The sequence below is a fragment of the Chelonia mydas genome, chromosome 16 (assembly GCF_015237465.2).
Source record: "Chelonia mydas isolate rCheMyd1 chromosome 16, rCheMyd1.pri.v2, whole genome shotgun sequence".
Classification (NCBI taxonomy): Eukaryota; Metazoa; Chordata; order Testudines; family Cheloniidae; genus Chelonia; species Chelonia mydas.
Genome location: NC_057857.1, coordinates 3,812,746 through 3,825,265, shown reverse-complemented (window position 1 = coordinate 3,825,265; position 12,520 = coordinate 3,812,746). Strand labels below are relative to the sequence as shown.

General features: G+C 41.4%; 1 protein-coding gene across 23 annotated transcripts in view; it reads right to left on the bottom strand.

Annotated features, from left to right (window-relative positions):
* Positions 1–8,974, bottom strand: part of ZNF618 (zinc finger protein 618) — a 320,167-nt gene extending 311,193 nt beyond the window's left edge. For 6 of the 23 annotated variants that reach the window (XM_043530054.1, XM_037879573.2, XM_043530055.1 and 3 more), the window contains exon 1: positions 8,248–8,970. Coding sequence is in view for 13 of the 23 variants with exons in the window: in XM_037879573.2 (XP_037735501.1) it covers positions 8,248–8,304 (57 nt within the window). In the remaining 10 variants the exon portion in view is untranslated. Of the gene's footprint in view, positions 1–8,247 lie in introns of all 23 variants that reach the window. The other 17 variants (XM_043530051.1, XM_043530056.1, XM_043530066.1 and 14 more) reach the window with 7 other exon arrangements.
* Positions 8,975–12,520: the final 3,546 nt, after the last annotated feature.

Here is a 12,520-nt window from a genome sequence, read left to right as displayed (position 1 = left end):
AGAGTCATTCCTCAGCTTGCTGTACGCTATTTTTCTAGACAAGCCCTTACACCCAGAGGGGACAGAAGCTGAAGGATCTTCAGAGGGTAAGTTAGACCAACATATGGGACATCTTAACTGTTAACAAAAAAAAAAAAAAAAAAACATGATCTCAACTTGGGTGAGCTAACCCCCATTATCTGACTTGGATAAAAAATTAGGAGAGGGGACAAAGCAAGTTGAATTTGAGCTAGGAACCCAAACCTGAGTTGACACGTCTTCGCTGCTATTTATGTTTTGACCTGAATTAGGAACACACCTTTTTCTTTTTGCAGTGAAGACATACCCTGGTTCTAACAAAGGTTCTAACTTAGGGCTTGTCTACCAATCCCCAACTAAATCATCCCAGCCAGGGCTTTGTCAAGCCTGACCTTAAAAACCTCAAAGGAAGGAGATTCCACCACCTCCCTAGGTAACGCATTCCAGTATACATATAAATTGTTCCAATACCCCTGTACTGACAATGATAGGAGAAAGTGATCTAACACTTATGAAAAACCTGGTCAAATAGCTGAGTCTCATGCTAACGCTAAAAGATGAGAAATGATTGTATACCTAATTAGCTACATACATAATTACAGTGCACCGCCTAGCATCATATACAATAATTAAACAAGACCATCTGGAAGGATCTCATTCTCTGCTCCATCCCTTATGATTTGTATTTCACAGGTCTGCAGCACATGCCCAGTGCTATCACTACCCACCCCACTTCAGAAATAGTCCCTTTTCCCCCACACTCCAACCCTTGTAAAAGGCACTGACTGGGTGTCCTCCTTTAATCTTTCCTCAAGAGCTCCTTTATGAACTTGCCAGTCAAAGATGCCAGAAAGCCATTACACATCGTGCATGTGTCCAGGGAAGGTGGTATCTCATCTGACTCACCTAAATACAGAAATACAGGCTCACTCCAGGCTTCCTTCGATAACAGACTGGGAGAGGGATGGAGGGATGGTCTCCTTCCTTTTCCCCCCATAGAAAAGCATCTGTTGTCCTGGATTGCTCAGTCCTGGAACAAAATGAGCAGCCCACAGAAGTTCCCCACCAAGTCATATAACCCCATTACTTACATTGGTCTTATTTTATCCCACAGTTTCTCAATTATTTCCCAGTGCTGGACGACTCCATTATCTGAACATAAAATCTTAAATCCTTTTTGACTCCCTTACTTCCTACTGTAACTTTATTCCACTCATGTTCTTATCAATGCCTCAACTAGGTAGATGTAAGTCATCTGTACCCTGCTTAGAAAAGGCATAATCAAAACCTTTACCATGCAACTCATGCAAACTGGCTGCTTCTGTTGTCTTTGTCTCCCCTCTACTTGTGTTATGGCTGAAAAATCCAACGCCCATCTGATTGGCTAAAGGGGCAGGGAATCAGTTTCCCCATCAATGGAAGGAACAAGGATAGCTTATTCCAAAAGGGTTATCACTCACATACTGTACATGATAAACAGCCTCATTCATGTCTATTCCCTTACCCCAACAAATCAATGTTTGTTAGTACAAAGTCAACACATCCAGATGTACTTTCCATACTAGTTAACCACTAAATTGGATTCACATAGTACAAAATAATCAAGAGACACTCAAGAAACAAATCTAAAACAAAAAGGAGGCAGATGATTAGCAATTAATCCATAAAATATTAAAAATCAGAAACTTCTTCCCAAAAATGCAGTATGATTGAACCAGTTCACTATGGACATATTCAGAAGTACAATATTTTTAAATTATTGTAACATTAAGATTAGTTTCAATTACACAGAATTTTAAGAAACGTAAAAGATAATACCTCATACTAGCCAGAACTTCTTCACATGATTAAAAAACCACCCCAAGCCCATCAGATGACATTCATAACAAATATTATTCATTCTCTCCTCCTCCTCCATCGCCCAAATTTCCATCTTTTTATGATAATTTTTATGTCTTTACTGAAGGCCTGACCTACAAACAGTCACTCTCACAGAGGCTCATTAAATTAAATATGACTTTATGTGTGAATAACTACACATCCGTAAGTTACTAATTACAGGACCAGACCTTTAGCTTTTAAGATCTTTGGTGCAGGTATCATGTTTTGTTCTTTTCAGGTCCCAGCACACTTTGCATTATAGAATCACAGATTCATAGAAATGTAGAGCTGGAACGGACCTCAAGAGGTCATCTAATCCAGCCCCTGTACTAAGGCAGCACCAAGTAAACCTAGACCACCCAGCAGGTGTTTGTCTATTCTGTTTCTAAAAACCTCCAGTGATAGGGATTCCATGCCTCCCTTGGAAACCTATTCCAATGCTTAACTATCCTTATCATTAGAAACTTTTTCCTAATATCTAACCTAAATCTCCTTTGCCGCAGATTAAGCCCATTACTTCTTGTCCTACCTTCAGTGGACATCGAGAACAATTGATCACTGTCTTCTTTATAACAGCCCTTAACATATTTGAAGATTTATCAATTACCCCATCACTCATCTTTTCTCAAGGCTAACCATGCCAAGTTTTTTTAACCTCTCCTCATGAGTCAGGTTTTCTAAACCTTTTATAATTTTCTTGCTCTCCTCTGGACTCTCTCCAGTTAATCCACATCTTTCCTAAAGTATGATACCCAGAACTGGACACAGTACTCCAGCTGAGGTCTGATCAGCACTGGCACATATTCAATTTCTGATCCACTATAATCCCCAGATCCTTTTCAGCAGTATTACTGCCTAGCCACTTATTCCCCATTTTGTATTTGTGCATTTAGTTTTTCCTTCCTAAGTGCACTCTTTTGCATTTGTATTTATTGAATTTCATCTTGTTGATTTCAGACCAATTCTCCAATTTATCAAGGTCATTTTGAATTCTAACCCTATTAAAGTCTGACATTTTTAAATCAGCAGGTCTGGATAATTTGCATCCAAGAGTTTTAAAAGAACTGGATTTTATTTTCAATAACTCTTGGCACTCGGGGGAAGTTCCAAAAGACTCGAAGAAAATTAATGTGGTGCCAATATTTAAAAAGGGTAAGCAGTATGACCCGGGTAATTATAGGCCTGCCAGTCTGACATTGATCCCAGGCAAGATAATGGAGTGGCTGATATGGAACTTGATTAATAAAGAATTAAAGGAGGGTAATATACTTAATAACAATCAACATAGGTTTATGGAAAATAGATCCTGTCAATCTAACTTGATATTTTTTATGAGTCTTACAAGTTTGGTTGATAAAGATAATAGTGTTGATGTAATACTTTTATAAGGCATTTGAATTGGTACCACATGACAGTTTGATTAAAAAACTAGAAAGATATAAAATTAACATGGCACACATTAAATGGATTAAAATCAGGCTAGCTGATAGTCTCAAAATAGAATTATAAACGGGTAACCATAATCGAACGGATGTGTTTCCAGATGATTGCCGCAGGGATTGGTTCTTGACCCTACGCTATTTTGCATTTTTATCAATGACCTCGAAGTAAACAAACCCAACACTGATAAAGTTCTCAAATGACACAAAATTTGAGCGAGTGGTAAATAACAATGAGGACAGATCACTGAGCCAGAGAGATCTGGATTGCTTGATAAACTGGGCACAAGCAAACAATGTGTGTTCTAATACAGGTAAATGTAAATATGTACATCTAGGAACAAAGAATGTAGGCCATACTGGCAGGATAGGGAACTCTATCCTGGGAAGCAGTGGCTCTATAAAAGATGTTTGGGGGTGGGTTGTTTTGGTTTTGGGGTTTTTTTTCAGGGAGGGGGGGAGGAGAGGGAGTGTCTGGGGGTGGATAATCTGCTGAACCTGAGCTCCCAGTGCAACACTGTGGCCAAAAGGGCTAATGCAATCCTTGGATGCATCAACAGGGGAATCTCAGGCAGGAGTAGAGATGTTATTTTACCCTGTATTTGGCACTGGTGCGACCACTGCTGGAGTACTGCATCCAGTTCTACTGCTCACAATTCAAAAAGGATATTGATAAATTGTAGAGGATTCAGAGAAGATCAACAAGAATGATTAAAGGATTAGAAAACATGCCTCATATTAATAGACTCAAAGAGCTCAGTCTAGTTAGTTTAACAACAAGCAGGATACACGGTGACTTGATTACAGTCTATAAGTACCTACATGGGGAACAAATATTTAATAATGGGCTCTTCACTCTGGCAGAGAAAGGTTTAACACAATTCTGGATGTTGAAGCTAGACAAATTCAGACTTGAAAAAAAGGCATAAATTTGTAACAGTGATAGTAATTAATCATGGAACAATCTACCATGGATACTGGTGGATTCTCCATCACTGACAATATTTAAATCAAGAGATTGGGTGTTCTTCTAAAGATCTGTTCTAGGAATTATTTCTGAGGAAGTTCTGTGGTCTGTAATATACAGGAGGCCAAATCAGATGATCACAATGGTCCTTTCTGGCCACAGAATCTATGAATCTGAGAAGTCTCACTGAAGCCAACAGGAATATTTGCATACATAAAGTTAAACACATGCATAAATATCTGCAGGACTGGGGCCTATGCAATCACCCTATCTTAAAAATATGCACACACTATTTTAGTTGAATCCAAGAGGATCTATATGTATTAATATAATGGCAGTATTGAGTCCTATGTACACCATATGAGGGAGGTATGGTCACTGCGAGAACCCTTACTTTGGAATTTATTGACATTTGAGGATTGAAAGGCCCAATCCTGCAAACCCCTCTATGTGCACAGCTTCAGTGAGCATTCTACATGCCGAGGACTTCTAGAATTGAGTCCAAAGACTGTACCCTAAATAATACAAATACTTACATTAAGTTAAAAAAAAAGGAAAATCTTTTTAGAACACTGGTTTCTATTGATTTCTCTGACACACTTGCATAATCAAAAATTTAATTACACGTCACCACAGCAGTGAAATTACACCTACATAACCAAATATATTAGGAAAATATTATGTATTTAAATTATTCTATAATACTGGAAATAATGTAATAATTAAATTTCATACTGTGCTTACGCAAAAATTATTTATAATTTAACATGCCATTATTTTATTTATGTTTGTCCCCCTGACTGAGGACTAGGTTCCTGGAAAATTTCCACTTCCAAAGTACAGTCTTTCTGTAATTTATGCTACAAAAATTAGGTTTTGAAATCTATTTACAGCAGTTTCTTTTCTTTTCCACTGACACATAACTCAAAAATAGGCAAACAAATTTTGCTCAACTTTCCAGAAAAAAAAGTTCCCTTTGAAATTTCAGCCGAGAAGGTTTTCTCCAGAATGTAAGAGCATATGAAAAATAGGTTAAGGTTGAGAATTCTAGTATAACCTAAACTATAGCTTTCACCACCAGCAAAAGATACAATGGAAGCCATTGTTTAAAGGAAACCGATACGCACACAGTTAAAGGTTGTAAAGGTTACAGTACACACACCTACAGTACAACAGCATCCCCGCAACTTGCAATCTAGTGCTATTGCATTTTCAATCTCTGCAGAGGAAATGGGTTACACATATTTTAAATATCTATATGCATTAGCAGTTTAGTACATGTAGAGATCAAAAATATAGGACTTGAAACTTCAAGTCCTATATTTTTGATCATTATAAACTTCTAAGACATAAATGTAAAACTCAAGGCAACAGAACCTCTTATGTACTGTAACTGAATATATGCCACTATTCATAATCAAAATAATGTAGCGATCAATTTATTACATCCCCGGCCTAAAATACACCAATCATCAGGGCTTCTCCCAAGATTTTAGGGTGAGGATGTGGGGCTCGGCAGAGCAGGGGGGAAAAAAGAGAAGCGTCAAAAAATCTCCTCTTGGAAAAAAGAATTAAATTCCTGAATCTTCAAAAATATTTTGGAATACTCTTAGACTAAGCTGAAGTTATAGTGTGCAGTTCAATTAAAAAAATTCTTGCAGGATATGAGTTTGGAAAAGCTACCACCTTTAAGGCTTTTGAATGAAACCATGAACAAAATATTGACAAGGATTGTTTAATCCAATTTAATGCACTGTGTATAATTTCTACCACGTGACACTCCAGTGTGTTTGTGCCACTATTTGTTAATGACTATGGTACTTTATTCTATACTTGCTGAAAAAAATTCAGGAAGAGGGTGTGTCTTTTTTCTGGAGATAAATGCAAAAGTAAAAATATAAAGTTGTATTTCTGAATATTTTCTCCTCCACCCAACACTTTTCCTGCTTTACAAGTCTTTCCATCAACCCAATAAATGAGAACAGGGTGAAAAATAGATCCTTCTCCCTACATTTATCAGGAAGTCCAGACTTTAATTTCAAGTGAATATCAAGTAACAGTGAAAAATCAGAGCACCAAACACATTTTAGGGGGTTAAATTCAAATTTGAAAATTCATTTCAGAAAAATTCATTCCAGATTGAAATTTAATTTAAAGGGGGGGGGGCTAAATTTAAGTTATTGGAGTGTGGAAGCACAAGTTGCAGAAACTTGTGTTCAAAATTCAAAAATGTTCTTTTCAAATTAAATGCTGCAGCTGTGGAGCCAGCCATCTTGCTATTTTGTCCCCATTTTAGAGAGGAGGCTGTGTCAAGGTTGGTAAGACTCAAATGTTGACCTAATCTTCCACACTCTCTTTTGTATGCAAAGGCCATGTATATCATTTATATGTGCTTTTATTGAAACAATGAAAGCTTCAGTGCTCTTTTGTTGTTTATTTTAATAGATCAATACCAACAACCCAGTATTCAAGGGCAACCCTACAATAACAAACCAGTGTGTGTAGTCCACTACTTGCAGGCAACCTTATAATAACAAAATGCGCGCACAACACTATGAAAATATTAATTATGGAAAGGTTTCAATCTCAAACTCCAGAAGGATTATAAACAGAGAGGTGAAAAGGATTTTAAAAATTATGGAAAATATCATGGCAGCGCCCTTTTTAGCTACTTTAGTTTTATTAAAAATTACAATATTCAAATCTACAGTTAATTTTGTTCATAAGAATGTTAATTATGCAAATTTCTATTATCAAAGCAGATTTTACAATAAATCTATGTAATACTACATTTATATGATCCACAGTATCTGAAATAGTTTCAGTATATGTGTAAAAAACCTACTATGGAAATTTTTTATCTTTACAAAAGAAGAAGTAGGAAATTAAATGACTGGAAACTATGTTTTAATTATACCAGGACAAACCATCAGAAAAACCAAGAAATTCAAAACCAAAACTGATATTCTACTCTTAATTTTGCTTTCCCTCGTGTTTTTCTGATCTGTGTGTAGAACCTTATTGTTTAAAAGCATTTTTGCATGAAATCCAAAATCAGCAAAAAAAAAAAATTTTGGGTGTGTCCACAGAAAAATTTCTATATTTTTTCTTTATTTCTTCCTTATTTAAGACAACTAACTTTAAATATTACAAACCACCAAAATCAACCGTGCCACACTATGAGAGCAAGTTCAAAATTACAATGAAGCACAATTCATAATTGCTTCATAACAGCAATTCTCCTACTTTCCCCAAAGTAATATTTTATTGCAGTCGATTGATATATGCTTGTCTAAAACTTAAATGAGATTCATTCTCAAGCAGTCGCTGTTTTACAATAATATTTTCTTCCAAAACAGGAAAAAACCTGAATTCGTCCAAATTCCAGCTTAATTTTCATTTACATATTAACAGGGCTTTGCTTCAAAAACACAAAATTTGTTCCTACGAGCCTAGCCCACCCAACTAGCCGGGCTGTGAACATGCAAAACATTCTGCCCTCAAATCCCCAGCAAATTCTTGCCATTCAAACTTTTTAAAAATAAGAAATAGCAAATATTTCCTCTTTTTTCAATTTTAATTTCTTTTTATTTACGAAATAGTCTCCCCTAGGTGGCGCCGTTTTAATGGAAAAAAACTACCGTTTGGAGGAAAAATTAGAAAAAAAAAAAAAAAAAAAAAAGCCCTGAGAAAGAGAAAGGGCCTAAAAGCGGGGAGCCGGGGGGCCGGCGGGGCGGGGGCGGCGGGCGCGGCGGCCCCGCTCCGGGCGCTTCGCGGGCTGTTGCGCGGCCGGTCCGAGCCGACATGGCTGCTCGGCGCCGCTTTGTTCCCGGCGCCGGCCAGGGCCGGGCGGCGGGCAGAGCCGGGCGCCCCGCGCCGAGCCCCGCGGCCGCCCGCGCCGAGCGGGCGCCCCCCGAGGCTCCCCGCGCCGGCCGCCCTTACCTGCTCTCCCGGCGGCGCCGCCGCCGGCTCCGGGGCGCTGCTGTCCGGCTGGCTCATCGGGCTCGGGCGGGCGGGAGCGAGCCCCGCTGCTCCCGGGCCTGCGATCCGCGGCGCGCTTCACAATGCAGCCGCCGCCGCCGCCGCCGCCTTTCCGCCCTGCGGGGACTGGAGGGACGCGAGTGGGGGCGATGCCCGCGGCGCGGGTGGGCGGCTCGCCGGGCTGCTGCAGCCCCCCTTCCCCCGGGGCGCCGGCCGCCGCCGCCGCCTTCAGCAAGGGCGCTGCTGCGGGCAGGGCGAGTCCCGGTGCGGAGCCCGCGCGGCCGCCATCACAGCAGCTCTGGGGGCAGCTCCAGCCTCAGCACATTCAGATCAAGCAGCAGCAGGAGCAGGGGGCTGAGTCTGACCGAGCTGAGCGCTGCAGGACCCGCGGCTCTGCCCTCTCCGCCCCTCCATGCCCAGCCCAGGACGCCGCCGCAGCCTGCCGCGCTAGGGCCCCTGGCGCTGCCCCGGGCTTGGCACCATCAGCCGCGGGGCAGCTCGCTGCTGCCCGTGCCACGGCCGGGAAGATCAGCTCCAACTTCGCGAGGTGCTTGACTCGGAGCCCAGCCTCAGGGCCCGGCGGCAGGGGGTCCCCACGCAGCAGCAGCCGCTCAGTGCTGGCACTTTCCGAAATTCAGAGGATTATTTTTCGGTGGGAGGAAGGCAGCGGTGGGTTAATCTGAGCTCCGGGAAACAAATAAATAAATAAAAATCAGGGACTACTTTTTTGAAAACCACAGAAAGCAGCAATTTCCCCAGGAGCCTCCCAGCACTGTTGTTGGTAGGGATTTGGTGCCCTTTGCCAACCTCCTCCAAGCAGGATGGAGAGAGGACCTGAAATTGGCGTGTGCCAAAAGAAACGTGGGGCAGTGCAGGACTGGCAGCTACATCATATGTGGGCTCCCAACCTTAAGGCCAGAAATGTGGGTGTGCCTCTGAAAAAGTGTCATCTTTGGGCTCTGCTCTTCCCTGGGAGCCACAGCCCTCTGTCACATTCATTTCCAGGGTTCATGGACGGCAGCTCCAGGGGAAGCCTGTTGTTCTCTCCCCTGCTCAATTTGGAATGTAACTCTCTTCAGGTCTGATTATCAGGGGCCTCAATTTGCAGAACTTGGGAGTTCTACCTGAATATTTATGGAAATAATTTATTATCTCATTTCATAATCATCCCCAAATCCAGATTCTAATGGTGGAATTCGAAAAGCAACTTTAAAACTACCTGTTGTGTGAGAAGTCTGAGGGGCAGGCATTTTAAAAGTAAGTTTGAACAACTTTTTATAATGTCTTCATGAAGCAGAGTTTACCACCCCCAAGAAGCTTCTGGGTGGTGTCTGCAGGCCCTTTGCCATTCCCTTCTGTCTTGTGGGACTTCTCAAGTGAGAGCTCTTGGGGAAGAATATAAGTAGTACATAACTTCCCTTGAAGACAGGTTTCAGAGTAGCAGCCAAGTTAGTCTGTATTCGCAAAAAGAAAAGGAGTACTTGTGGCACCTTAGAGACTGACCAATTTATTTGAGCATAAGCTTTCTTGAGCTACAGCTCACTTCATCGGATGCATTATGCTCAAATAAATTTGTTTGTCTCTAAGGTGCCACAAGCACTCCTTTTCTTTTTCCTTTGAAGAGTGGCACACCTGAGGTGACCAGTGAATAATACAGCTGCCCCTCCCCCTCCATGAGCTTAATCAGTATAAATTATGGAAAGATTTAAAGTAAAAGTTGCAGCTGCATTTCTGTTTAAAGCCACATTTTGCATTTTCTCACAATCTACACAAAAAGGCCCCAGACAATATCAAAATATGAAATATTATTCATTTTGGAACTAAAGAGTCAAATAATGCTGGTAACCCACTTATAGATCTCCAGCCCAGCATGGTCCTGGTGCAGTCTCCTCAGCTGCAATCTTGAACTTCAGCGCTAGCTCCTCTCCAAAACTCATACGGAGCAGACAGGCAAAATGGCAGGAATTTACATCTAGGGTTAGGGTTAAGAGAGAGTTGTCCCCACCACTTAACTACTCCAGCCCCTGTGCACAGCAGAAGCTTTGTTGGCAGGCTGACATAACAGTATCTGTACAGGAATTTATGTCGCTGGGGGTGGGGTGAATTGACATAAATTATGCTGACATGACTTGTAGTGTAGACATAGCCTAATTTGGTTGCCGAGGTAAGCTCTTACTTCTTATTAGCAAGACAAAGGTAGTATCTTTTGTTGGACGAGCTTCTGTTGGTGAAAGAGACAAGGTTTCAGATTTACACAGAGCTGTTCTTCAGGTCTGTGAAAGGTACTCAAGAGGTCACAGCTAAATAAAAGGGGAACAGATTGTTTAGCATAAGTAGTTAACACATATTGTAAGAGATGATTCAAGGTGAAGTGACCAGTTAGCACCCCTAGTCACAGGACAAAAAAGGGAGGTTAGAGGGGACTGGGAGGTGTAAGGTGAGGGTATAAAGGATTGGTTTCTGGAAGGAGTTGGGCCTCTCACCTGTAAACTGACCAAGGAGGTCAGACTGAGGGGCTCACAGAGTCTGAACATGGGGGTCACTGTAGCTATGCTGGTGCTCTAGGCTAACCAGAATAGATTATACTTTAGCCTTCATTTCTCTGTTCTAACTTAAGGACTTTCAGATGCTGTGTGCCAGGTGACTAATAAATAGTTACTTTATTTTAAAAAAATATTGGTGTAAATACTCACTGAGAGCATTGCAACCTTAAGGGCTATAGCACAAGCCTCCTGCAGAAGTCTGGCTTGGGTATATATACTGCAGGAAGCCACAGAGAAAGATGGGAAGTGGTGCTGAAGGCCCAGTCTTTGGAGGCCATGGGCGCAGGGGTGCTGGAGGTGCAGCAGCACCCCCTGGCTTGAAGTGGTAATAACAACCAAATAAATGGTTTCCGCTTTCAGCATCTCCACTATAAAAATTGTTCCTGTACCCTGCACAGGTGTGAAACCATGGGTCTTTGGGGCCCAGCACAGAAGAAATTGATTACAGTCTGGGACATAGACCAGACCCTGTGACTCCATGACAGCTACTTAGTCACACTGCCTTTCAAAAAGGCTACACCAGGGTTAGTCAATAGGCGGATGGTGGGCCAAATCCGGACTGCCAAACACTTTTGAACAGACGGTGAAATCTTTTTATTTAGTTATTATCATTGTTATTTTCTCTGGAGTCTGGACCTTCACTATACCTTGACCAAGAAATTTGGTCCTTGACAAAAAAATAATGGATTACCCTGGGCTCGGCCAAATCTATGTATTTGACTATGTTGTTTGTATAACAGGGCTCCTTCTGGCACCTTAGAGACTAACCAATTTATTTGAGCATAAGCTTTCGTGAGCTTCATCGGATACAGTATGCATCCGATGAAGTGAGCTGTAGCTCACGAAAGCTTATGCTCAAATAAATTGGTTAGTCTCTAAGGTGCCACAAGTACTCCTTTTCTTTTTGCGAATACAGACTAACACGGCTGTTACTCTGAAACAGGGCTCCTTCTGCATACCCATCTCTGCAAAATACTGTAAGACACACAGATACACGATGGAATTTCTGTGTAATGAATTTGTGTAGTGAATGAGGCAGGGGGCTGTCGAAAGAGAGAGAATGGTCCTGCAACCTAGGAGAATTGGTCTCTATCCTGTCTCTGCAACAGACTTCCTTTGTGATGACAAACCAGTCCTCTTTCTTCTAATGTGTATTTTTTTATCTTTTCCTCTGTATTGTTTTCTATATTGTGTGGAAGCTGTTTACTTTCTTTTCTTCTCTGTCTGCCTCTTTCTTTCCTATGTTGTGTTTACTCCTTCTTTCCTCTATACTTTGCACTCCTCTTCTGCTGTTCCATTCTTCCTTATTCTCAAACTCTCTGTATTCTCCACACCTTTGTCTCCTCTTTGCCTTCCCTTCCAAAATCACACACATACACTCTTTCTGGCTTCCCACTCGCATGCTCTGCTGTCTCTCCTGGAAAGAATCATCACGTACAGAGGCTACCCCAAACTCCACTCGTAAGTTCTCTCCCCACTTCCCAACTCCACTTTGAGGTCTTCTCGCCCTTCATCCCCCTCCTCCACAACATACCAAATGCCCCTTATTTTGAGTGATCATTCATTTTACTCCCAATTCCATATATTTGGTGTCCCCTCACTTTTATTATTGGAAACTATTTATATCTGAAATAATCATGAACCTGAAGTTATTGAGTCATTTACCCTACGGGAAAGATCTCATGACATTT